The 26,903-nt window shown below is 51.9% G+C and overlaps 1 protein-coding gene and 1 long non-coding RNA gene across 2 annotated transcripts; one reads left to right on the top strand and one right to left on the bottom strand.

Moving 5' to 3' along the window:
* Positions 1-224: 224 nt before the first annotated feature.
* COMMD9 (COMM domain containing 9) lies at positions 225-15,529 on the top strand. The gene is made up of 6 exons (XM_077863637.1): positions 225-375; positions 9,655-9,780; positions 11,532-11,671; positions 12,724-12,758; positions 13,593-13,696; positions 14,710-15,529. The coding sequence occupies exons 1-6, from the start codon at positions 325-327 to the stop codon at positions 14,848-14,850; spliced, it is 597 nt and encodes a 198-aa protein (XP_077719763.1). The 5' UTR covers positions 225-324; the 3' UTR covers positions 14,851-15,529.
* Positions 2,975-11,330, bottom strand: LOC144292798 (uncharacterized). The gene is made up of 3 exons (XR_013360169.1): positions 10,738-11,330; positions 9,343-9,460; positions 2,975-3,456 (listed from the first exon to the last, which is right to left on the bottom strand). It is a non-coding gene; the product is annotated as an uncharacterized LOC144292798 (long non-coding RNA).
* Positions 15,530-26,903: the final 11,374 nt, after the last annotated feature.

Below are 26,903 nucleotides of genomic sequence, written 5' to 3'. Positions count from 1 at the left end.
AAAATAAATTTATTATAAAAAAATTTTAAAAATTAAAATAAATAAATTAATTAAATTTAAAAATTAAAGCTGCAGTTCTTTATCAATAATCTTAGAAGCGACATATCATCTCTTCTGCCGCTTGATACCGGCCACTGGGGAGGGGACTAAGCAAAGGTGTGAAAACCACCTGCAGGTGCATCTCTAAGTCAGCCTGGACTCCCGCCAGCGATCGCTGCTTCCGGCGCCGGCCCCGAAAGACTACAACCCCCGGCATGCCCTGCGGCGGCGTCGGAGCCACGTGACCAGCCTCCCCGCGTGTCGCCGTCAGGTGACTCGTGGAAGATGGCCGCGTTGACAGCGGAGGGTTTTGCCGCGCTCCAGAGCCTGCTGAAGGTAAAGTAAAACCGTGGCGAGGTGAGGCCTCGGCCCCGGGTCCTTGGGACGGAACGGGAATTGGGGCCAAACGGGGCGTGATTTGGGGCCATGACTCAGGCCTCGCGGCTTCCGGAGCCTCTTGAGAGCGGGCTCGAGGTTGATGCTGCCCCGGCAGGCTGGTGGGGGGGCAGCGACGGTGATGGGTGTGGACGCCGCCCGGGGCTGCCCCCGCCGCCCCGCCCCCCGCCATCCCCCGCCCCCCACAGCTGAGAAGGCTCGGTCCTGCGCGTCCTCGCGGCCCCGCGGCACGAGGGCCGGACACGCCCCTGAGGCTCCTCCGAAGCATCACGTGGCTCCTTCCAACCCACGGGGACGACGGGTGGGTGGGAGTGACCTGTTTGACCTCTGTTTGCCCCCTGCTCACCTCTGCAGACGTCACGCGTCGATTTGCCTTTCTAACAGAATAGAAGATCCGGTTGGGACCTGTTTTTTTTTTTTTTGGCACCACTCTCCCCCCCCCCCCGCCCCCTCCCTTCCCCCCTTTGTTTTAACTCCGGATAAAGACAGTCCAGGTGGTGACTCTCCGCAGTTCGTGGCGCAGCATCCTCGCGGTTAGCCGGCCGGCGGTCCCGTCCTTTGTCTCAGCAGCCTCCGCAGGGCCCCCCTCTGTCCTCCATCCCTAAAAGCGGCTGCTCCGCGATGGTCCCAGGTGTATCCCCAACAGGTGCATCCTCAGCTTCCGGCCCCCAGCAGTCGTGATGGGAGTCCACGAGCGGAGTAGGGAGACTGAGACTGGCAGCCTATAGGGCTCTCCGCTCCCAGCCCCGGTCCTCAACGCCCTCCTCGTGGCCGCTCGGCACACCCACACCCACACCCACACCCACCCTATTATGCCTATTCCTTGTATGGACTTGATTTTTTTTTCTTTAATAAACCTTAAAACAGTATTATTCATGCATAACACAGAAAAGTACGCACATCGTAAGTGCACACAGCTCAGTGGCCTGTTGCACACCCATGGAACCCTCGCTACGCTCAAAAACCAAACATCACCAGTATTGCAGGAGTCTCTCTGTTGTTGCTTCATTACCTCCCTCACCTGCCCCGTTGTAACCACTGTCCTTGCTTTTATCTATTAATTTATTTTTAAAAGATTTTTATTTATTTATCATAAGAGAGAGAGGCAGAGACCCAGGCTTTTAAAATCAATTCAATATTGCCCATGTTTGAGCTTCACATAAATAGAATATATGGCATATACTTTTTTTTTTTTTTTTTTGCTTGCCATTATGTAGCAATAGTTCATGAGAATGAACTGTTCTGTGTATTTTCTCTTTTAGAGAATTACTTCAGGGTGCCTGGGGGCTCAGTCATCGGCTCAGGGTCCTGGGATCAAGCCTGGCATCAGGCTCCCTCTGCTTCTCCCTCTCCCCACTGTTCATGCTGGCATGCTCTCTTCTCTCTCTGTCTCTCTCTCTCTTTTTTAAGATTTTATTTATTTATTCATGAGAGAGAGAGAGGCAGAGACACAGGCAGAGGGAGAAGCAGGCTCCATGCAGGGAATCCAACGTGGGACTCGATCCCGAGTCTCCAGGATCAGGCTCTGGGCTGAAGGCAGCGCCAAACCGCTGAGCCACCCGGGCTGCCCTGTCTCTCTCTTTCTTAAGTAAATAGATAAGATCTTGAAAAAAAATTAGGTTTTTATTTTGAGGTAATTATAGATGTACATGCGGTTGTAAAAAGTAATACGGAACGATTCCATTTGCCCTTTGCCCAGTTTCCCCCTATAGAAACATTGTGCAAAACTATAGTATGATATCCCAACCAGGTTATTGACTTTGATACACTCAAGATACAGAACGTGGCCATCACTACAGGATCTTTCCTGATGCACCTTTATGGCCACATCCACTTCTCCAGTGCCCTCACCCTCTCCCTTATCCTCTGGCATTCACTGATCTGGTCATTTCTATAATTTTGTCATTTGACGAATGTTCTGTAAATGGAATCATACAGTATAGAACGTTTTGCAATTGGCTTTTTTACTTAGCCTATTTCTCTAGAGATTCATCTCTGTTGTGTGGATCAATAGTTATTTTCTTTTTACTGTTGAGTAGTATTCCATGGTATGACATCGAGACTGTTTCCAGTTTTCTGCTCTTACAAATAAAGCTGCTATAAACATTTGTGTGCAGGTTTTGATATGAGCACCAGTCTTTATCTGGAATACACGCCCAGGAGAGTACAATCGCCTGATCATTTGGGTAGTTGCGTGGTTAGTTGTTTTTTGTTTTTGCTTTGAAAAAACTGACAAACTGTTTTCAGAGTGGCTGTACCACTTCACCTCCCCACCAGCAAGGCATCAGTGATATTGTTTGTCCCCATCCTTGCTGGCATTTGTTGTCATCACTGTATGTTATTTGAGCCACTCTGACAGGTGTGCATTTGTATCTTGTGGGGGTTTTAATTTGAATGTTTCTTTTTTTTAAATTTTTTTTATTGGAGTTCAGTTTGCCAACATATAGCATAACACTCAGTGCTCATCCCAAGTGCCCCCTCAGTGCCCATCACCCAGTCACCCCAACCCCCCGCCCACCTCCCCTTCTACTACCCCTTGTTCACTTCCCAGAGTTAGGTGTCTCCCATGTTTTATCACCCTCACTGATATTTCTCACTCATTTTCTCTCCTTTCCCTTTATTCCCTTTCACTAATTTTTATATTCCCCAAATGAATGAGACCATATGATTAATGATTTTGGACGTCTTTTCACATGTTTATTTGCCGTCTGCTTATTTTCTTCAGTTAAGTGTCTATGTCTTTGCCTAGATTCTAATTGCGTTGTTTGCTTTCTTTCTTTTGAGTTTTTTGAGATTATATATTCCAGACAGTAGTTCTTTGTCAGGTATGTGGTTTGCAGATATTGTCTCCTAATCTGTAGCTGTCTTGTCATCCTCTTCGTAAGGGTGTATTCGTTTACTAGGGATGCCATCACAAAGTACCACACACTTAGTGGCTCGACCAACAAATTTATCGTCTCACGGTTCTGGAGGCCAGAAGTCTGAGATGAGGGTGTCAGCCAGATTGGTGACTCCTGAGGGCTGTGAGGGACAGTTTGTGTCATGCCTAGTTCCTGGCTTCTGTTGGTTGCTGGCAACATTTAGTGTACCTTAGCTTGTAAATCTCTGCACTCATCTTCATTTGGTGTTCTTTTTGCATCTGTGTCTACATTTCCTTCCCCCCCCCCTTTTTTCCCTTTCTTCCCTTTCTTCTAGAAAGCGTGAGCAGGGGAGGGGTGGTACAGAAGAAGACAAGCAGATGGAGAGGGAGAGAGAATCGCAAGCCGGCTCCACCAGCATGGAGCCCAGCATGGGACTCGACCTCATAACCCCCAGATCACAGCCTAAGCTGAAATCAGGAGTCCAGTGCCCAACTGACTGAGCCTCCCAGGCACCCCTCTGAATTTCCTTTTTTTTTTTTTTTTTTTAAGATTTTATTTATTTATCCATGAGAGATATATAGAGAGAGGCAGAGACATAGGCAGAGGGAGAAGCAGATTCCCTGTGGGGAGCCCGATGTGGGACTTGATCCCGCCACGCCCTGAGCTGAAGGCAGATGCTTAACCACTGTGCCACCCAGGCATCCCTCTACATTCCCATTTTTAATAAAGACACCAGTCCTATTGGATTAGGGTCCACCCTGTGACTTCCTTTTAATTAATTACGTCACCAACAATTCTGTTTCTAAATGAGATCACGTTTTTGAGGTACTAGGAATTAGGATTTTAATATATGAATTTTACAGGCACATCATTCAACCTATAACAGGAGTTTTTGCAGAGCAAAAGTTTTAATTTTGATGAAGTACATTTTATTTATTTATTTATTTATTTATTTTTTTGATGAAGTACATTTTACCGACAATATTTCCTTTTATGAATTTTACTTTTGGTGTCATGTCTGAGAACTCTTGGCCAAGCCATAGATCTCCAAATTTTCTCCTCTTTTTTTTTTAAGTTTTATAGTTTTACATTTACATTTTACATTTAAGTACATAATCAATTTTGAGTTAATTTTGTATGATGTGTGTGAGACAGTTTGGGATTTATTATTATTATTATTATTGGCCTGAGACTGCCTGGTTGTTTCAGAACTGTTTATTGAAAATGCTGTCTTTCCTCAATTGAACTGTTTTTGCAACTTGTCAGGAATTGGGCAAATTTGTGTGGGTCTATTTCAGGATTCTCTGTTTTGTTCCATTGATCTCTTTGTTTATTCCTTTGATAATACCTCACAGTCTTAATTTCTGTAGCTATGTAATAAGTTTTGAAATCAAGCTGATTTCTCCTACTTCATTCTTTATCAAAATCGTTTTAGGTGTTCTAGCTATTGAGCTATTTCTTTGCTGTCCTATATAAATTTTAGAATGATTGTGGATTGTGTCTGTGTTTTAAAAAAAACCTGCTGAGATTTTTATAGGAATTGTGTTAGCCCTGTATATCAATTAGGGGAGAATTGACATCTTTAGTGTGTTGAATTTTCCAATCCATTATATATCTCCCCATTTATTTAGATCTTTATTTATTTGGGGGGCACCTGGGTGGGTCAGTTGGTTGAGTGTCCTCCTCTTGGTTTGGGCTTGAATCATGTCTAGTTCCTAGCTTCAGCATGGAGTCTGCTTGTCCCTCTCCCTCTTGCTCATGAGTTTGCATCCACACTCTCTCTCACCCTCTCTCGCTTTCTCTCAAATGAATAAATAAGTCTTTTTTTTTTAAGATTTTATTTATTTATTCATGAGAGACACAGAAAGAGAGAGAGAGAGGCAGAGACACAGGCAGAGAGAGAAGCAGGCTCCATGCAGGGAGCCCAATGTGGGACTCGATCCCGGGACCCCAGGATCATGTCCTGGGCTGAAGGCAGGCGCTAAACCACTGAGCCACTCGGGCTGCCCTAAGTCTTTTTTTTAAAAAGTTTATGGATTTTTTAATAATCTCTACACCCAACGTGGGGATTGAATTCACAACCCTGAGATCAAGAGTCCCATGCTTTTCCGACTGATACAGCCAGATGCCCCTGATAATGTACTTTTAATTCCAGTGTTTATATATTCATTGCTAGTATATAGAAATACAACTGTTTTTTGTGTGTGTGTGTGTGTGTGTATCTTGTATCTGCAAATATGCCAAACTCACTTATTCTAGGTTTCTTATACATTCCTTGAGACTTTCTGTGTAGACAATCATGTTATCTGCAAATAAGGACACAGGCAGAGGGAGAAGCAGGCTCCCTATGGGGATCCCGATGCGGGACTCGATCCCAGACCCCGGGATCATGCCCTGAGCCGAAGGCAGACGCTCAACCACTAAGCCACCCAGGTGCCCCTGTTTCTACTTTTCTGATCTGTATATATTTTATTCCTTTTTCTTATTTCAGTGGCTAGAATTTTCAGCATTATGTTGAATAAGAGTGATATCGGCAGACGTCCTTGCCTTGTTCCTTACTTAAATTTCCACCATGAAATATAATGCTATCTCTAGATTTTTTTTTTGTAGTGCTGTATATCAAATTATGGAAGGTCCCTTCTATTCCTAATCTTAGGAGAGAGTTTTCATCAAGAATGGGTATTGAATTTTGTCAACTGCTTTTTCTGCATTGATTGATACTATGTGATTTTCTTCTCTCCAGCCTGTGAATATTGGTAGATTACATAGGTTTTTTTTTTTTTTTTTTTTTTAAGATTTTATTTATTTATTCAAGAAACAGAGAGAGGCAGAGACACAGGCAGAGGGAGAAATAGGCTCCATGCGGGGAGCCTCATGTGGGACTCGTTCCCGGAACTCCAGGATCACACCCTGAGCCAAAGACAGATATTGGACTGTGTACTTGTTTTTTGTTTATGTTTTTGTACAGTCTTTGACTTTGATATCAGGGTAATACTAGCTTTATGAAATGAATCGGGAAATGTTCCATCCTTTTTTTGTTTCCTAGAAAAGATTGTGTAGAATTAGTTAATTCTTTCTTTAAATGTTTGTTAGAATTCTCCAGCAAAACCATCTAGGCCTGGAAATTTCTTCTTGGGGAGTTTTAAATTATGAATTCAATTTCCTTAATCATGATAGGGCTATTCAAATTATCAGTTTCATATTGGGGGAACTGTGGTAGTTTGTGTTTTTTGAGGAATTTATCCATTTTGTCCAAGCTGCCAAATTTGTGTGTATAGAGTTATTGGTGGTTATTCCTATTTTCCTTTTGAAATCTTCAGGATCTGTAGCGATATGCCCTGTTTCATTCCTGATATTGGTAATTTGTGTCTCCTGTCTAACTTTGACAGTCTTGCTAAAAGTTTGTCAATTTTATTGACAAAGAACTAGTTCTTTGTTTCATTGATTTTTTTTTTTTTTCTCTTGCTTTCAATTTCATTGGTTTCTGCTCTTTGTTGTTTCCTTCTTCCTTTGGGTTTATTATGCTCTTCTTTTTCTATGTTCTTGAGATGGAAACTTAGAGTATTGAGAACTTTACTCTTTTCTAATATATGTGTTTAATGCTGTAAATTTCCCCCTCAATACTATCGTGACTGTGTCCCAAAAATCTTGTGGTTTCTCCTTTCTTTTGTATGCATTTAGTATAACTTTTAGAGTGTAATTTTTAAAATTTCCCTTGAGGCTCCTCTTTGATCTGTGGATTATTTAGCAGTGTGTTTAAGTTTCCAAGTGTTTGGATATTTCCTTCTCCTCTTCCTGTTAGTGATTTCTAGTTTGATTCTATTGTGGTCACCAAGAACACACTCAGTACGATTTCAGTTATTTGAGGTTTGTTTTATGGCTCAGAATATGATCTGTCCTGGTAGATGTTCAGTGGGCACTTGAAGAGACTGTTCTTTTGCTACTGGGTAGTGTTCCATAAGCGTTGATTAGATTGATCGATGGTGTTGTTGAAATCTTCTGTGTCCCTGTTGAATATCTGTCTGGTTGTTCTATCAGTTGTTGAAAGGTGGATGTTGACGTCTCCAGCTGTATTTGTGGATTTGTCTGTCTCTAAGTTCTGTCTCTTTTTACTTCTCATGTTTTCTGGCTCTCTCGCCGGGTGCATATATATTCAGGATGTCTTCTTAGGAGATAGAACCTTTTATCATCATGTGATGTCCCTTTCTGCCTCTGGTAATTTTCTTTGCTGTGAAGGCTACTTTGTCTGATATTATTGTAGCCTCTCTTGATTTTATTTCATTAGTATTCGCATGATATATCTTTTCCCATCCTTTTAATCTATCATTATATTTGAAGAGAGTTTCTCACAGACAGCATTTAACAGTTATATCTGCAGCTCATATTTAATTTACTGTTTATAGCTAATGTAATTATTGAATATTAGAGCTTAAGTCTGCCATTTAATTTTTTGGGTTTTTTTTTTTTATCTGCTCTTCTGTGTTTTTTGTTTCTTTTTACTTTTTCTTGCCTTCCTATGGGTTATTTGAACATATTTTTGGAATTCCCTTTTGGTTTATCTGTAGCATTTTAAAATGCATTTCTTTTTATAATCTTTTTAGTGGTCGCTCTAGTAATTACATTTACATACATAACATCACAGTCTATTAGTGTCATCATTTTACCAGTTAGAGCTGAAGTATAGAAACCTTACTTCCCTTTATATCCCTTCCCTCATTTCTGATATAATGTCTTAAATATTTCCTCTTCATACATTTAGAGCTGCAATTTTTGCTTCATCTTTTAAGCAGAATTTAGAAATTCAAGAGAAGGAAAGTCTATCATATTTACCCTTATTTTTGCTTGTTGTGTCCTGTCTTTCTTCCTGATGTTCCAAGCTTCCTTTTATTGTTTCCTTTCTATTAATAGAACCTCTTTTGTCTTGTGACAGATTTTCATAATTTTCATTCATCTGAGAATGTCTTGATTTCCTCTTCATTTTCTGAAGGATATTTTTTGATGGGTGTAGGATTCTGAGTTGACAGTTCTTTTCTTCCAACGCCTGAGAAATATTGTACCACTTCCTTCTTGCTTTCATGAGATCTGATTTGAAATCTACTATTATTCTGATTATTCCTTACAGATAAGATACTGTTTTTTCTCTCACTGCTTTCAAGACTTTTTCTTTGCCTTTAGTTTCCTGGAGTCTAATTATGATGTATCTTGGTATGGATTTCTTTGGATTTATCCCTTGGAGAATTTGCTTAGGTTTTTGAATGCATACAGTTATGTCTGTAGCTAAACTTGGACAATGTTCAGCCATTATTTCTTTAAGTACTTTTTCATTCTTGCCCCTTTTATCTTCCCCTTCTAGGACTCCAATGACATGAATGTTAGATTTTTTTGGGTATAGTCCCACAGATCCCTGAGGCTCTGTTCATTATTTCCAGTCTGTTCCCTCTGTGCCAACTGGGTAATTTCCTAGTGGCTTTGTGTTTCAGTTTACAGACTCTTTCCTCTGTCCCTTTCATTCTGGTGCTAAGCCCATCTACCAGACTTTTAATTTTAGTTATTGTATTTTTCAGTTCTAAAATTCCATTTTGTTCTTTTGCATCTTCTTTTCCTTTGCTTTTTTGTTTTAAGCATGTTAGTAATTACTGGTTGAAGCATTTTTGTCATGGCTGCTTTAAAATCTTTGTCAGATGATTTTAACATCTCTTATCTTGATGTTGGCATCTAATGATTGTCTTTTTTCATTCAATTTGAGATCTTTCTGGTTCTTGGTATGATGAATGATTTTTGGTTGAAACCTGGTCATTCTCGTGTTATACTCCGAGATTCTGGAGGGTTTCTGCCTAATTACGACCTGATGGAGAGGAAAGTCCAGGTTCTGCACTTGGCTCCTACTGACACCCAGAAGTGGGGGTTCCTTGTTACTGCTGGGCAGGGGTGGAAGTTCTGGCCCATGTTGTTACTATTAATACCATGGGGTGGTGGGACTTGTTGCCACTCCATGGGGATGAAGGTCCCAGCTCCCTACTTGGAAGAGAAAATCGAGGAAACTCACCGCCATGTCATTTCTTGGTCTTGCAGGTGAGGCCCACAGCAGGCCCGTCTTCTCCCCTCCCCACCTCAGAGTGGTCTCACGTTTGTTTTCTACAGAGTGCCCAGCAGGTTCAGTTGTGCTGAGAAGGGAAAATAAGGCAAAGTACATCTGTTTCATCCCTCCACAACCGGAAATGTCCTAGGCACTTTTAAGTCTTGAGTCTCAAAGGTATCACACCACGACTGAGACAATATTATGTTCTGAAACATGTATTTTCAGACTCTGAATGGGTTTTTTTTTTTTTTCTCTCCCCATCTGTGAATTAATTCATAGGCCTCCTCAAAAGATGTTGTCAGACAGCTGTGCCAAGAGAGCTTTCCCAGTTCAGCCCTTGGCTCAGAAAAACTCTTGGATATGACATGCTCCAGCTTGTCTGTGACCCAGGAGGAAGCAGAGCAAGTAAGTATGGTCAGAAATGACCTTTGGCCACTGGCTTCTCAGCTCATTAGTCTCTTTCTTAACTTCCCTGTCGTTGCCACATCCAAGGAAATTTTTCCCCTGAAATGTCTGTTGAAATTGTAACAAACTTAAAATAGATTTTTATTTTAATGCTAGTAAACTTAAAAGCTATTATCTTTAAACCTTCACTTCCTTATGATAAATGAGACAAAGATGGGAGAACTCTACCCAGGATCAGAGGTCCCGGCCATTTCCTTTTCAGACTTGTTCCCTAGACAGCGTGGACAAAAGCCAATCTTTGTGATTTTTTTCCCCTCTAACTTGCCACTGCTGATAGGTTGTCAGCTGGGTAGCTTAGAAAGTCTTCTTAGGGGACACTCAGCAGAGGCTCTGAGACCTGAATATGATTCAGGGGGATGCTGCTGGACCCTACCTGACCTCAGCTGGTTGCTAAGAGGAAGAGGGAGGTGACTCCATTTATGCAGTACTCACAGCCTTCTCTTTTTAGGGCAAATAGGCTCCTAAAATAGGAGTTCATTCAAACAGGCCTACATTATTATTATTACTATTTTTAAACCAGGGCTCTGTTCATTGAAGTCAGCTGTAGAACAGTAAAAGGCAGCAGCCAGATTATGGAAGTGAGTTGAAGACTTAGTTTGGGTTCCCCAAAAGTTGAGCCTGAGGCTGAGAGTTGGCTGTTAGTAATTACCTGGGGAGGTGAGTCTAGAAAGCACAAAGGAGGGAATGGGGAAAATCTAACAGGGAAGAGAGGCAGAGCCATGAAAGAATGAATGTGTTAATGACTGGGTATCGCTGTGGACAACGGGGCTCAATCTTGGGATTCTGTAAGAAACCCTGGGGAACACACCCCAGAATTGTCACCCTGGAGGGCAGGGAGGTTGGGCATTTATCCATTGACATTCACCCCTCATCCGTGGAGGGTTAACATCACCTCACCACTTGGTTGTGCCTTTGCAGCTGAGCAGCCTCCCGTGTCATCAGAGAAAGCTGTAAAGCAGTCACCTCGAGTCTTCTCAGTTTCAGCTAAGCATTGTTGTACTGATAGGGCAGCCACAGGCCATCCTTGGCTACAGATTCAGTTGGAAGGACCTAGGGTAGAGCACAGCAAACTAGCAGGGCAGTGTCAGGCCCTCCTCTTCCACAGGGGAGTCAACACAGCCCACCGGGATCTATTTGTTTTCTTTGCCCTTTTAGATGACAGCCTAGGGGCAAGGACACCCTGGATTCAAAGCCCAAACCCCGCAGGAGCCAGTAACCCTGGTAGCAATTCAGCAAGCCCAGCTTCGGGTTCTGGCAGGCGGCATGCAGCCACACTAGGGGGGCCCAGAGCTACGGGCTCAGGAGTTCCTGCAGACCTCCCAGAGGCCCAGTGCAGTGTTGCCTAGTAACACAGCTGACTTTTCACTTCTCTCATGTTACCAGGGAACGGGCTAGAACTGAAGGTCAGATTCTGTGCACAAGGAGAGGGGACTTATTAACCCTTTGCTCCCAAACAGAAGTTTCTGGCATGTTGACAGGTTCCTATGTCAGACAGCTACACCTGTCTTCTAAAGCAGTAGGTAACTTAGAGGTGGGCCAAGGCACCTGGGCATCAGCATCTGTGACAGAGGCCTCAGGACCCATGGGACCATTGGGACGTGTGGCGGTGTGTGGCAGGCCCTCTCCCCAGCAGCGGGGGTATAGAGCCCTGCCCCCCGCCCCACTTCTCACCACGCAGGCCTATCCTGCAGCTGCTCCAGGCTCTGCACCGTCTCACCAGGCTGGTGGTGTTCCGTGACCTGTCCTCTGCCGAGGCGATCCTGGCTCTCTTTCCTGAAAATTTCCACCAGAACCTCAAAAACCTGCTGACGAAAATCATCCTAGAACATGTGTAAGTGCTCATTTCTTGATAGTTCCTTGTAATACTTATGTAACAATATTTTAGGTCAATAAATACTCCTCTTCAGTGTCATTTTTCATGGCTAAGTATATTCATAAAGAAATTCTGTATAATTTTGTTAAGAAATTCCTTAGTGTTGGATGTTGAGGCCATTGGCAGTTTTCACTTTGACTTACTGTGGAAATTTTGCTCACATGCTTAATTATCTCCTTCCTGGTTAAAGGCAACAGTGAGGCTTCTGCTGTGTTCTCAAGTTGACCGTCAGAAAGGTCGCACCAACTGGTTCTCCTTCCCCCACCTTCATCAGCACTGAGGGAATTTTTTTTTTTTTTATTTTCCCCCAACTCACAAATGGGAAATGTGCCTCATTTCAGTTTATATATCTTTGAGAGTAGTGATGTCAGATACCTTTTTCATACATTTGATTGATCATTTTTGTTTCTTTTGTGAATTACCTAAATATTTTCTGGAAAAACCCATTAGATACATACAATTTTAAGCAGGACTGATTAACTGCTGGTCAGCAGGAGGCTTCAACAGAGATCTTGGGTAGTGATAGCAGATTATGCCTGCTTGCCCCCCAAGGGTTTTATTTATTTAGAAGCTTTCTCACACGTGACCACATTTTATTTCTCCCTCTGTTTAGCATCTCACTATGATGCTCCCTGCTGTAGCATTAGGCAGGTCTATTTGGGTGTGTTTTACATAAAATGCAATACTTTGTGGGGTTAGGTGCTCGATAAAAGAGAATAGGTTGACTTTTAGAAGGTAGCACAGTAAGAATGCAATTCATTAAGCCTTTCCTTTTTCATTTCCCCCCTAAGCTACGAAAACTAGCAGCACGTATGGCCTTTACATCTCGGAGCTTTGTCAACAAAAAACTGGCTCTGCAATGGTGGGAAACATTTCTGTGCTCCTTCCCTGCGAGGGAGTGATGAGAGGCTGGAAGACCCCAAACAGGGTAGAGGCCAGGTCCACCGGCCTCTCTCATGATCGATTCTCATCCCTTCTCTGTCCTTTTTTCATCTTTCCCTCTTAAACAGCTCTACTTGGCGAACTGAAGCCCAAGCAAATCAGAGTGAGTACCAAGAAACCCGCCTTCCTCCCTCCCCTTCCTTCCTGGCCCCGGCTCGAACCCTGCCAGGTGGCCAGAGCTTGTAACCAAAACCTCAACGTTGCTTTAACCTCATCCCAAACTGAACAGTGTGTGTTGTGCTTTTCTTTTTAATTTCACTTTTTCTTTTTTTTCCTGATTATAAACTTAATAGAAATACGTTGTTAAAAAAAAAGAAAAAAGAAAAACTTCAGAAACATCCAAAGCAGAAAGTAAAATAATTAAGACAGTTCTATTTCCATTAGGGGAAAAAAAAAACAGTGGTGGAAATTGAATTAGTTAGAAGGAGTGAATATAAGTGGGTGTTTAATAATGGTTCCTAAACTTCCTCTGAGCTGGTCACGGTGTCGACACACCATAGCATTAGCTCGTCTGGCCCTCCCCGCGGCCCTGGGAGTGAGGCTGAGATAATCCCCACTTTACAGATGAGGAAACAGGCTCAGAGGTTGGAAATGGTTGCACCCATCTTCAGGCAAACTCTCTCTCTCAAACCAAACCTCTTCCTGCCATCGTGGAAGCTTATACATTTCCTAAGACTCCAGCCCCATCCTCATCTTCTCTGCCTTGTGTCATCTCTCACTTTGTGCCTTTGTGCTGACATCTGGAGGCTTGGATGTGCCGGGAGAAGCCCCCACGCGCGCCCACCATGAACCAGTGCTAGGGGTGGGCGGCCTGGAGCCCAGGGAGGGACTTGCCCTGTGGCTCAGGAGCATGACCCAGCCTTCACCTGCCTGACCCGGAGGAAAGGCTTGGTAAAGTGAGCGGCGTGAGCGCTGAGCCAGCCCATCTCCTTCACAGTCTCGCTGCCACGCCTGGTCGACCTGGACTGGAGAGTGGACGTCAAGACCTCCTCCGACAGCATCAGCCGCATGGCTGTCCCCACCTGCCTGCTCCAGATGAAGGTATGCCCGCTGCTGCTCACGAGAAGGGAAGAAGGGGCAGCAGTGACTTGGCACCCCTGCCCGCACCATCAAAGCTCCCAAAGAGCTCTGGGACCTCCGACCCCACGGAAGAAAATTCAGCACCCCCCATGCAGTCTTTATGTGCCAAGAACCGTATTAACACATTACAGACATAATAAAACAGACCCCGAAGGTTGAAATTGTAAAATGATAAGGCAAACACAAAACACGAGTTTTAAAAATGGTTTTCTGCTCCCTGAAGTCCACCTGGACACTAACGGGGAAGTCTAGCTTTCACAGTGGGGGCGTGCTGTCGGGGTGCAGCTGGCCTTCTTGGCCTGTCTGGTTCCTCATGTGCTGCCACTGCTTGTAACGCGGCTGCGCGAGAGCTCCTGTTAGCAGTTGGAGAAGGATCAGACCTTCGTTCTCGTGTGCTCGGTGTTACCTTCACTTTACAGATCTCTGCAGGAATCTTTTTAAACCACATATCCATTGTTAGGGTTTGTTTCGTGATGCTGTACTTACTTAACCACACACCCAGAAACGCAGCGCTCGTAAGAAAATGAAAAAGTAAGGGTGCCTCTAACAGCTAAATTTTTAAACACTGGCAGGGTTTACTTTTGTTTTTAAAGAATCAAATAAATATAACCAGGAGCTGTAATGGCTTTTCTGCATCCCCGCGGATTCTCACGCACCCCTAGAGCCCTCTGCGTAAAGTCCGTGTATGGGTCCGTGCAGTGTGTTCTCACTCGGATGCTGAGAGTCAGGGGCCCGAGGGCTGAGTGGCCCTTGGCTTCTCTGATACCCGCCCTGAGCACCCCCTTCCCAGAGGGGAATCTCCTTCCGTCTCCTCATTTGCTAAATGACTCCAGTGCTAGGACTCTGTCACTCTGAGCAAGGAGCCTGTCTTCAGAGGTTCACCAGAGTGCAGGAGGGCTCCCATGTCCAGGGCTTGCGTCTAGGCTTGTGGGAAGAGGGGCGCCTCTGACATTTGGGCCATGTTCTCTTTTCAGATCCAGGAAGATCCTAGTCTGTGTGGAGACAAGCCCTCCATCTCAGCTGTCACCGTGGAGCTGAGTAAGGAGACGCTGGACACTATGCTCGACGGCCTGGGCCGCATCCGCGACCAGCTTTCCGCGGTGGCCAACAAATAACCCCAGCCAGCTGTCGGCCCCGCCGCCGGGCCCCAGCTGCCGGCCAGAGGTGGGGCGCCTCCCAGCGCACGGGCTGCCCCAGAGCAGCAGCTGTGCCATCGTCGACAGGCCGGGTGGTGGGGACCGGGAGGGGGCTGCCATCTGGAAGGACAGCTGGATTAGCAGGAAGCGGCCGTGCCCCCACACTGTTCTCCTCACTCGTCATCCTTTCCTCTCTGAAGCTGGTGAGCAGAAGCCTCCATCTCTGGAAGACTTCATCACCACCGTGAGGGGGCATCTGCCCCATCAGCCGCCTCTGCCTGGCAGATTGGAAAGCTCAGGCCTACATTGTGGGGCTCCTCTAGGAAGTGCCTTTCCTGCATTAGGTCTGATTAGTCCATTTCCAGCCCTGAACACAGGGAGGTAATCAAGCGGGTGATGCCAGCGGTTGCAGCTTCTCTGTCAGGAGCCGGGCAGATCCTACGGAGCAGGGCCACTGCGGTGTGGTCCACCCCGACCTACGGCCAGAGCCCTCCCGAGCCGCGTCAACCCTGCCCGACCTCCTTCCAGCACAGGGAGTCTGGGATGGGCGCTAATTTCCTCCCTCCTGAAGCCAGAGGGCCCTTCCTTGGTGTAATGCAGCCATTTCAGGGAAAGAAGTGGGAGTGACTGGAAATAAATACCAGTTCTAAAACCTTCATGCCTTTTGTCACGTTTTTCGAAGCCTCCGTCCTTGACGTGCACTGTTGCCTTTATGCTAATGCTCCCTCTTGTTCGTAAGCCTGATCCCAACTTCTAATTCTCAGCTAGGTTGGGAGCCCAGGGCGACCTGCAACCAGGCTGGCGCCCCTCACCACCTTGCATATGCTCATCTGCCACGTGGAGCAAAAGAAGGTGAGGCTGATGGTGTGCACCTATCCCGAGGGCCAAGAGCCAGGGTGCAAGCAGTCCGCGGAGCTGAACCCTCCCGGTCACGGCGGCCACTCACAGGTGTGTGCAGGGCTGTCCCTTCGTGGCCCACATCACCCCATGGCGACAGCACCCTGCCTGCCGTCTGCGTGCTTTGTCTTGGCGGCTCTGGGAGGTGCGTGGGGACGCGGAGGGAGCTGGAGGCAGAGCCCTGGGGCGGCAGGATGGCTCCAGTCAGGCTGCCAGGGCTGGAAGCCAGCTCTGCCCCTCGGTGGCGAGGGGCCTGGCCTCTGAGTCTCGGTTCTCCCCCTCCCATGTTTAAAAATTAAATGAGGATAATAATAGTACCTGGTTCCCAGGACTGCTGTGAGGATTCAGAAACCAGGTCCCTGAAAGCACTCATCAGCACGTCAGGGCAGTTGAGAAAGGCTCAATCACGTTCGCTTTGACTCTTAAAGGAAAGGAAGGTGGAAAGCTCTCTGCAGTCAGTTTCATTTAGTGTCGCGCGGTCGGTGCGACAACGAACGCCACCATCCTCCGTTTATTGATGAGGAAATCAGCTCATTGAGGTGAAGTCGCCTGCTGGTAAATGGCCTCATTAGGACCTGGGCCCAGATTTCTCTCACTTTCCCGCTACCACACAGGACTGTGCAAGGGACGTGGAGTTCTGTGACTTTAGCTCCATTTGGAAAATACCGGAGCCAAAGTACAGATGAGAAAACTCCCGAGATGCTAGGAATGTCCCGGAAAAAATCCCAAGCTCCTCTGCTGTTTGTCGGAAGCCGAGCGAACCTTCTGTTAGCATGGCGGTTCTTTTAACCCTTTGGGGGCTGTGTCCACTGATAATCTATGAAAGCCGTGGATCCTTCCCATAGGAAATGAACATTCCATTTCTTATATTCAGTGGCAAGAGTTCATGGACCCTGGAAGCCAGCCCAGTGTTTGCGGATTGAGAGCCCTCGTCCTACTGTCAGGCTGACTGCAGCCTTTGAACTCAGCCCCTCTGTTCTCCTTCTGGCCCCTGTGACCCACCGTCAGATCTCCAGATCTCTGCTCTCTGGGCCTCCCAGGGGCATCCATGAGAAAGGAAATTGAAGCAGCATCAGTGTCTGGGCAGTTGACTGTCATTCCTTTTTTTTTCTCTTGGCCTCTTTTTTTTCTTTTTTTTTAAATTGGAGTTCAATTTGCGAACATATAGCATAAAACCCAGTGCTCATCCCATCAAGTGCCCCCCTCAGTGCCCATCACCCAGTCACCCCAACTCCCCACCCACCTCCCCTTCCACCCCCCCCTAGTTCATATCCCAGAGTTAGGAGTCTCTCATGGTCTGTCTCCCTCCCTGATATTTCCCACTCATTTTCTCTCCTTTCCCCTTTATTCTCTTTCACTATTATATTCCCCAAATGAATGAGACCATATAATGATTGTCCTCCGATTGACTTACTTCACTCAGCATAATACCCTCCAGTTCCATCCACGTTGAAGCAAATGGTGGGTATTTGTCATTTCTAATGGCTGAGGAATATTCCATTGTATACGTAAACCACATCTTCTCTATCCATCATCTTTCGATGGACACCGAGGCTCCTTCCACAGTTTGGCTATTGTGGACATTGCTGCTATGAACATCGGGGTGCAGGTGTCCTGGCATTTCACTGCATCTGTATCTCTGGGGTAAATCCCCAACAGTGCAATTGCTGGGTCGTAGGGCAGGTCTAGTTTTAACTCTGAGGAACCTCCACACAGTTTTCCAGAGTGGCTGCACCAGTTCACATTCCCACCAACGGTGTAAGAGGGTTCCCTTTTCTCCGCATCCTCTCCAACATTTGTGGTTTCCTGCCTTGTTAATTTTCCCCATTCTCGCTGGTGTGAGGTGGGATCTCATTGGGGTTTTGATTTGTATTTCCCTGATGGCAAGAGATGCAGAGCATTTTCTCATGTGCATGTTGGCCATGTCTATGTCTTCCTCTGTGAGATTTCTCTTCATGTCCTTTGCCCATTTCATGATTGGATTGTGTGTTTCTCTGCTGTTGAGTTTAATAAGTTCCTTATAGATCTTGGATACTAGCCCTTTATCTGATACGTCATTTGCAAATATCCTCTCCCGTTCTGGAGGTTGTCTTTTAGTTTTGTTGACTGTTTCTTTGGCTGTGCAGAAGCTTCTCATCTTGATGAAGTCCCAATAGTTCATTTTTGCTTTTGTTTCCCTTGCCTTCATGGATGCATCTTGCAAGAAGTTACTGTGGCCAAGCTCAAAAAGGGTGTTGCCTGTGTTCTCCTCTAGGATCATTCCTTTAGCCACGTCGACCTGAACAGAACCATCTGGGTGCATGGCCTCTCGGGGGCATTCAACAAATAACCAGAAAATTCAGTGAACGTCTGCTACCCTTCACTTTCTCTTAAGGTGTTTGCTTCTTACTGTTAGGGAGGAGGGATTGTCTGCAGATGCCGTATTTCTAGCTGGCCTGATCCCATCTTGGAAAAACATCTTCGATTCTATCTATTGATCTCAAAGAAATTTCTCCTCCTCAGGGCTTGTCTGGTTTTCCAGTAGTACTTTGGGTAATGAACAGATATCTGCAAACTGTCCTTTCCTTGGGACATGGCAAGGCGTGGACGTCCAGACTCCATGCACAAAGGGCGGTGATAGATCTGTCATTGATGCCCGTGCTCCTGGAGGCCTGGCACTCTCCACCCGCCGGGCCACAGCCGAGAGCATAGGGCTCGATTCTAATCAGCGTGCATGGCCCGGAGATGCCCTCGTGATTGTACGTGCCTCAGACGGGGCCAGTCCGTGTCTTTCCCAAGGACTTTTCCTGCTGGAATCTGCAGCAAACACCATCTCCTGCCTCGGGGCTCTGGTGATGAAGCCGGGGTGCTTGGGTCCGTCTTCCTGCCACACAGGGAGGCCCGTCTGCTGGGGGAGAGGCCTCAGAGCCAGCAGATCCCAGAGCCTGGGCAGGGGGATCAGAAACCCCAGGGGGCCTGCGGCCAGTCCCGGGCTTCCTCCTAGCCTTTCCTGGGGTGGAAATGTACCTGGGGGTTGTTTTTATTGGGAATGGTAAGATGCGCACGGAAGCGGTTGTCAGGAAGGAGGAGGTCCAGACGCACAGATCCTAGAATCCAGAGGTGCAGCGCCTCCCGCCAGGCCACAAGGGGTGAGATGGGGGTCAGGAGGCAGGGAGGGTAAGGGAGAGCATGGCCTAGAGCCATGGCTGGGGTTCTCACGGGAAGGAATGGGCGAGGCAGGCTTCTGCCCAGAGGGGACAAGCGGGGCACAGTCAGGCGGCGCCATCACAGCAGCCAGGGAGGCCGGAGACCCTCCACCCGCCACGCGGGGACGCGGGCAAACGGGCCTGTGAGCAGCTCTCCCGGCTCCCGCCCACCGTCGCAGGAGCCCGAGGACGCCCTCCTGGCCTCAGCCGCTCCCCCAGGCGCCGGCCAGCGTCTGTTCTGAGGACCCGTGTCACCGTGCGGCCCGTGGGCACCGGCCGGCGGGGCACCTGCCGCCCAGGTAGCTGTGCGCTCTGCTTGGAGCCCGCCCTGCAGGGTTGGGGCTCGTGTCTGGGTCTCCCTGCGTCTAGCGGGGCGCGGCTCCATCCCTGCTCCGACGCCGCGGCGGGCTCTCCGCTCAGTGCTCCCCGCGGCCCTCTGGGCCCCCTGCTCCTTGTCCCGCTCGGCGCCTCCCGCGGTGCCTTCTAGGCCCAAGGACACGACGTGGGGAGCAGAGGCCGAGCCTTGGCCCGGCGCTGCCCGCGGCCTCGGGGTGGTGCACCCCGGCTTCGGGGGAGCGAGCGCGGGCTGGCGTGACCGGCGAGCCGCTGTCACAGGCGGGACCCCTTGTTTCCAGGTTTTCAAAATGCGTTCCTCTGGAAGGCGCCGCTTACGGGCATCTGGAAGGCTGGCCCGGAGCTGCACCAGGCGGCCTGGGCCCGCAACGCGCACGGCCGGGTCCTCAGCACCCGAGCACGCTGCGGCCTGCGTCGGGGGCCTGCCGGCCAGCTTCCAGCACCTTCCCTTCCGTCCTGCCCCTCCCCTAGGAAAGGGGGGCTCTCCCACCGGTATTCTTCCGGCCTGTGCCCGGGGAGCCTCACCTCCAGGCCGAGACGACGGTCCTCGGTGTAGGAGCCGTCAGGGGAAGCCTGAGCCTGGGCTCCCGGTGACCCCGGGCTCGTGGACGAGACCCCGCCGGGCTTCCACGGGCTGGAGGCGGAGAGCCCTGCTCAGGGGCGTCCCCGAGGTTCGCAGCACGCTGTCGTGCACGCCGAGCGCAGAGCGCGGCCCTCTCGGCTCCGGGCATCAACGCAGAGCAGCGGGCGACGGGGCACAGCCGCGCCAGGAGGCAGCACGCCGGCCCATCCAGCGGGCTGCCAAGTGCGCCGAGGTTGCGCTGGGCCGTCCGGCCACTGGGGTCACCGCCCCACCCGCTTCAGGCGTTGGGCAGCCCGAGGGAGCTCGTCCTCAAGCCATTCCTCTGGTTTACTGAGCCTCCGGGGTGGGGGTCCCTGCACTGACCCGAGGTGGCTTCAGCAAGAGCTGTTCCCACGGTGGGAGAACTGAGTTTCTCTCTTGCACGGGGAAGTCTGGGCTGGTAGAGGTTTGAGGAGGAGGATGGGTCCCCCCCACCCCCCATCACCAGGGGTGGGTCCTCAGCCTGTGTGCAGAGCCTGCTCACCCCCACGCCCACGCCCGCCTCCCAGCCCACAGGGGCAGGGCAGGAGGACGAGGAGGGTGCACCCCAGCAGCGACCTCACGTCTCCACCCGTCTCATTGGCCACCGCCACGGGGCCTTCCTCAGCCTCCAGGCCGGTGGGGGACCACAGCCTCCGACTGGACGGTCACCCAAGTCGGGGAGGAGGTGGCGGGAAGCAGTGGGCGGCCCTCATCCCCAAAATCAGGAAGGAGAGAGGAGAGGGAGAGGGGCCGCCGGGGGCACAGCTGCAAACACCTGCCCGGTCGCTCACGTGGCTTGCATCACCCGTCGCCTTCCCGGGAGCGGGTTCCAGGGAGGGAGAGAAGAGCACAGAAAGGCTGGTGGGGGCAGTGCAGGGTGCGTCTTGAGGGTGGGACCCCATGGCCCTAGACGCCGCGGCGGCTGAGAACTGTCCCTTTGCGCACCCCCTCCTTCCACACACGCACGCGGGGCTCGACCTGTGTTAGTGAGTGACGGCTGGATCAGACCGAATGGACTAGAAGGCAGACTGACGGGTTTAACGCCGACCAGGATTGCTCCTTGAGACGCTCTTACTTCGGGTCACTCCTTTCCCCGGGCCTGTGCCGCCGGCCCTAATCCCGCAGCGGCGGGGGGGGGCCCCCCTGCAGGTCCCGCCCTGCTTTCCAGCCTTGGCTGGCTTCGGGTGTGGGCGTGGGGCTGCATCTGCTCAGGGCAGGCTCCCAGCACCCTCGTTTGGGTGCCGGTAGGGGGCGATCTGCTGGCAGGGGGCCGACGCTGGCGCTCAGCTCCTGCCCCTGTCCCCAGGGCCCGGCCCTTGTAAGCGGCCAGCAGAGCCCGGGGCTGCGTCTGTGCACCTGCGGGGGGATGGGGGCAGCAAGGCGCAGCTGTCCTGGGCCCCGGCAGCTAGCGGCCAACTCCCGGCTCTGTCCCCCCCAAACGTGTCCCCTGACGGGCGGGCTCCTACCCGGCTCTCTGGGTTCAGGAGCAGCACCTCCCGGCCGGGAGTCAGCGGAGCCGGTCAGCCTCTCTGCCGCTGTTTCCCCATCGCTCCTCTTACCGGGGAGTGACTGTCCTCATACGTCCCCGCCCCACGGTCGCCCCCGTGTCCCCATCACCCTGCTGGCGCCCAGAGCCTCCTGCCGCCAGCTGAGATGGGCTCTGTCCCCAGGGTGACTCCGACAGAAGAGGTCACTTGTCCCTTGCCCACTCTGGTGACCCAAGGCCCGTCTCCGCCGGGAAGGCCGCGGCCACCTGGGGCTGCCCTGGGCCAGCAGGGACGGCCTCGCTCTCCCTAGCCTGGGTGCCCGGCCTCCGCTCCCAATCAAAGAGCGGGACAGGCGGGAAGGCGGGCTGGGGTAGGCCTCTCCCAGGCCCCTGGCAAGGGCAGCCCCGGCCAGGCTGTTGCCCCCTGCCCCCTGCAGAGCTGTCCCTCTGCGGCCAGGGCCACACAAGCCAGGAGGACCGTGGGGCAGGGTGGGGCCCCTGGGGCCCATTCCAGCGGCTCCCAGCGGCTCCCAGCACCCGGGTGCAGAAGCACCCACTATGCCTTCAGGGCCTCTGGTGCAGGCTGCTGGAGGCCAGGGCTCCCCGTCGGAGCCTGTGGGCGACCAGGCTAAAGTCTGTCTCGTCAGAGGTGACCTGCACGAGCGGGGGGGCGGGGGCGGGGGGGAGCAGGGGGGCTGGGCCCCAGGGCCTGGCATGCCCGAACTAGCAGCACAGCTGGGCAGGTGGCGGAGTAAGGCCCCAGATTCAGGTTGGCTGAAGCCAAGCTTCAGTTTCCTGGTTTCTGAGAAAGAGAGACGAAGTTTAATTTTTCCTGACAACACGGCTCGGAGGGGATCAGTTATACGTGGAGGCGTCTGAGAAGTGGAAGCTGCCCCGTCCATGCCAGGCACACGTCACCCACGTCACCCACCGCAGATGCTGCTGCTGGGAGAGGAAGGTGAGGACAGCATCCCTCCTCCTCCGGGAGTGGGCTGGGGGGCAGGGCCTGGGGGGCAGGGCCTGGGGGGCAGGGGCTGGAGGGAGAGGCTGGGGGACAGGGCCTGTGGGGCAGGGGCGGTGCTGCCCCGGCGCTTGGTTTCCGCTGATTCCCCCAAAGGCCCCCTGGAGCCCCCCTGCTGCAGCACAACCGCCTCTGTCCTCAGCCCGGCCCCCGCAGGTGTCCCCTTGGTGGAAATCCAGTGCCATCCCTTGGCCTCACATACTTAAATGGCTTTCCAGACGCTCTCAGAATAAAAGCCAAATGCAGAAAAATGTAATTCTGTGTTCTTTATTATTTTTTAAAAGATTTTCTTTATTTGAGACAGAGAGAGCAAGAGCGAGAGAGAAGGGTAGGGGGCAGGCCGGAGGGAGAAGCAGGACCCCTCGGGCAGGGGGCCCACCCAGGACTCGGGACTCGATCCCAGGACCCCGGGATCACACCCCGAGCTGCAGGCCCGGGCGCCCTCCACGGTCCTTACCGCTGGATCTGCCCCACAGGTTTGTCTCCCGAAAGGAGATGAAGGAGCTTAAACCCGCTGAGCAGCCTGAGGCCCCGGGGGGCGGAGGGGAGGACCCGCCTGCTCAGAGCACGGGGAGCGGGGAGGGGGGACCCCCGAGGAAGGAAGGTGTGGGGAGAGGCTCAGGGCCTGCATCCTGGACCCCGCGGCCCCCAGCACCCTGCTCCCGGCTGCAGGGGTGCAGGCTTGAGCGATGACGTGGTGGGAATTGTGGTGTCCCCGCTGCCTGTGCCCCCAGGAGGAGCGGCCCTTCTGTGGCCCACGCGGGGGTGGCCGCGGGGGCAGGACGCGGGGTGCCGAGGCCCACCTCCCTCCCACCTGCCCGGCCGCGTCAGTCCCCCCCACCGCCCCCCCCAGCACCGCCCGCCCGGGCCGTCTCCCCCTCCAGCGGCCCCACGGCCTCTAGCACCTGTGTGCCCCTGCTGTACCCCATGACCCCCACCCCCTTACAAGGCTTCTCCATCTCAGCAGATTACAGCTGGGCCCAGAAATGGGGCGCCCGCCCCGCCGCCCCGCCCCCATCCGGCCCTGGGCCCTGGGCTCTGACCCCGGGTCATTCACACCCACCCCGGTCCTCCCGGCCCCACAGCGAGTCAGCTCAGGGCACAGCCCCCTCGCCCAGGTCCCCCCTGCGGATCTCTCGCCGCCTCCACGTCACGCCAACCCGGCGTCCCGAGGCTGCAGGCTCGGTGCCGCAGGGCCTTTGCACGTGCCGCCGTCAACCCCCGCGGAACCCCCGCCCCTGGTTTCCGGGAGACCAGCTCCTCCTCATCCTTTAGGGCTCAGCTAGGAAGTCTCTTCCTCAGAGAGCCCCTCGGGGCCGCTCCATCTAGAGGGGCCTCCTCCGCAGACCCCCAGCCCCACAGTCCTGCCCAGCTCCCTCCCGCTCCCCACAGTCTTCCCGGTGAGAATGGCTGTGTGGGCCGTGTCCGGTGGGAGGCTGCTCTTGCTCCCCAACACCCCCAGGGCACCCCGCGGCCACCCGCAGTGCGCTCCGCTCCTGCTGGGAAAGCACGGCCTGTCCCCGCCACTCCGGCTGACCCCGGCTGACCCCGGCTGACCCTGGCTGACCCTAGCTCTCTTGCCGCAGCCCAGGGAGAGGGGAGGGCGGGCAAGGCCCAACCAGGGCACTGGGGTGGGTGGGGGTGGGTGGGGGGTAATAAAGAAGTGGCCGTGGGCCCAGCAGGACAAACCGCCTCCGGACCCTGGTGGCTTTTTTATTTTTATTTATTTATTTTTTAACCATAACAGGGATTAAACTCTGGACCAAGAAGCCAAGGTAGCAACTCGAGGTCAGAGGGGGCAGCTCTTGAGTGGCTGGTGGCTGGCTGGCTGGGCGGCTGAGTGGCGGGTGGCTGGTGGCGGGAGGTGGGCAGGGCCGCGCGGAGGTGGGGAGCCTGGGGCCCACCCAGGCCAGGCTGGCCCGGAACCCGGAGTCCGCACAGTGACCCGAAAGCAGGGATGAGCCCATCGTGGCTCCCGCTCCTGCCTGAGCCGAGCCCGGCACCCGGCGCAGCCTTTGTCCTCAGCAAAGTGACAGGCACAGAAAGCCGACCGCTCACAGCAGGTGGCCCAGCTTCCGTCCGTGTGTCCGGCACCTGCTGGGTGCCAAGGCCTCTCCGCGGTGCCCGGCCCGGCCGGCAGCACCCGGGGTGCAGGAGGCCTCCTGAGGCGGGGGTCACCCCTCTAGGAGCACAAGGTGGCTCCGGGTGCGCCTTCCCCGGCCCTGACCACTGCCCGCAGCTCTAAAGCCAGCCTCCCAGCCGGCGGGGTGGGGAGCGCAGTTTCCAGAAGGAGCTGAGGGGACCTGTGTGCCTTCGCACCCACCGGCCCTTCCAGCAGCAGCAGGGGCTCCTCCGAAGCAAACTCAGAAACCGGTCTGTGTCTCTGTTCCACCCACTGAGATCCGGTGGGGGGGGGGAGTGAAGGACGTGTCCCTCCCCCCCCGTGGGCACCAGAGCTGGCGGCCACAGCCCCGGTCGGGGGCCCAGAGTGACAACCTGCTGGAGGTCACGCCGCTACCTGCCTTCTGGGCCCAAGGCGAGTGGTGTCCTGTTTCTGGAAACCATGGGGCTCGCAGGAAGTTACCGCGTGGAGTAGCCCTCCCTGGCAGGACAGCAGGGAACCGAGGAGAGGACACCCGGGGACTGTGGCCATCGCAGCTATGAGCTCCAGGCCACCCCTGCAGAGAAGGCAGGCCCCCACAAGGGACCTTGGGGTGTGCGGAGCCGGGGGGGCGGTGCAGGGGATGGAACCAAGGCAGAAGCTGCCAGTGGGACGGGGACCCCGACCACGACCACCGGGCACCCTCCTGGAAGTGGGATGCATGTGGCCCCGGGCAGCTGAGGGCAGGCCTGGCTCCGGCGGGAGGGCGGCAGGGGCAGGAGGTGCCGCTGGCTCTGGGGGGACCTTCTCCAGCTCTGGGGGGGGGGGGCAGTTGAAGCTGGTGCTTTAATTTGAGCTGCTTTTGTGGGTTACCTGTCCGGACGCCCGGCAGCCTTGGCCGTCCTGGTTCACCCCCGGAGGGCACATCAGCCTCGGGTGGCCGTGGCCGGTCGCTCTCAGCCACGTGAGACGCGGAGGGGGACCTTGCACATCCTCTGATCCGCGGCCCCAACAGACTCAGAGGTTCCGCGTCCCCTGTGCAGCCTCCCCTCCCAGCCGCACTCCCCGCTACTAGGCCTCCCCAGGTGAGGCCACATCTGCCCCTGACTCAGATGCCAGGACCCCGGGGTCAAGGTGGCATGGCTTTCTTGAAGCACCCCTCGCTGGGCTTGGGGCAGGGGGAGAGACACCCTCGCCTTCCTGTCCTCAGCCTGCCAACCCCTCTCTCCAGGTGTCTTCTCCACGTCCTGACGTCCCGGACACAATCCCTCCAACTCTCGTACTATGTTTTGAGCTGTAGCCCCCCCCGCCCCCCATTGTCTCAGCCTGGGACACAGTGGCACTCGGCACCGACTGCTCCGTGCTTGGCCTCTTGCGACCTTGGTGAAGGCAACAGGTTGCATTTTAACATCAAGGGTCAGTTTATTTTACCTTTTTTTTTTTTTTAAGATTTTTTTATTTATTCATAGAGACACAGAGAGAGAGAGAGGCAGAGACACAGGCACAGGGAGAAGCAGGCCCCATGCAGGGAGCCCGATGTGGGACTTGATGTGGGACTCGATGTGGGACTCGATCCTGGGTCTCCAGGATCACACCCTGGGCTGCAGGTGGCGCTAAACTGCTGCGCCACCGGGGCTGCCCTTATTTTACCTTTAAATTGGGAATACATTGCATGGTCAAAAATACCAAAGGAGGAGCGCCTGGGTGGCTCAGTAGGTTAAGCACCTGACCCTTGATTACGGCTCTGCCCCCCGCCATGCTCTTTCTGTCAAAAAATAAAATATAAAATAAATAAATTAAAATAAAATAAAAAAATAAAATTTATCGAAAGCAACAAAAGTGTGCGCAACAAAAACTCCGTCGCACACCCCAGTCCCCAGGTCTCCTCCCCAGGGGCTTGGGCAGTATCAGTTTCTTTCGTGTCCTAGAGACAGACTTGGCCTGTACCAACACCCTGCCCCTCAGTCCAGGGGTCAGCAAACCAGCTCAGCCCCCCACCTAGGCCAGGGCCGGCTCACAGCATGTTTTTGCTCAACCTGAGAGGGAATCACAGTTTTTACATTTTTAAAAGATTTTAAGAAAACCAAACAAAAAGCAAAGAATATGCGACAGAGGCATCCTATGGTTTGCGAAGCCTACAAAACATTTACTATGTGGCCTTTATTACAGAAAGTTTGGTCAAAATCTAATCAAAAGATGGCATTCTCTGTACACTCTGCTTTTATGCTCTCTCCATGATCTATCCCGAAGCCCTTTCTGTTGGAATCGCTCAGAGCTGCTTCATGGGTTTCTTTTTTTTAATTTCTTTTTTAATATTTTATTTATTTATTCATGAGAGAGAGAGAGAGAGTCAGAGACACAGGCAGAGGGAGAGGCAGGTTTCA

This window comes from Canis aureus, chromosome 21 (assembly GCF_053574225.1).
Source record: "Canis aureus isolate CA01 chromosome 21, VMU_Caureus_v.1.0, whole genome shotgun sequence".
Taxonomy (NCBI): Eukaryota; Metazoa; Chordata; class Mammalia; order Carnivora; family Canidae; genus Canis; species Canis aureus.
Note: the sequence above shows the minus strand (reverse complement) of the source record. Positions and strands in the feature narration are given on the sequence as shown.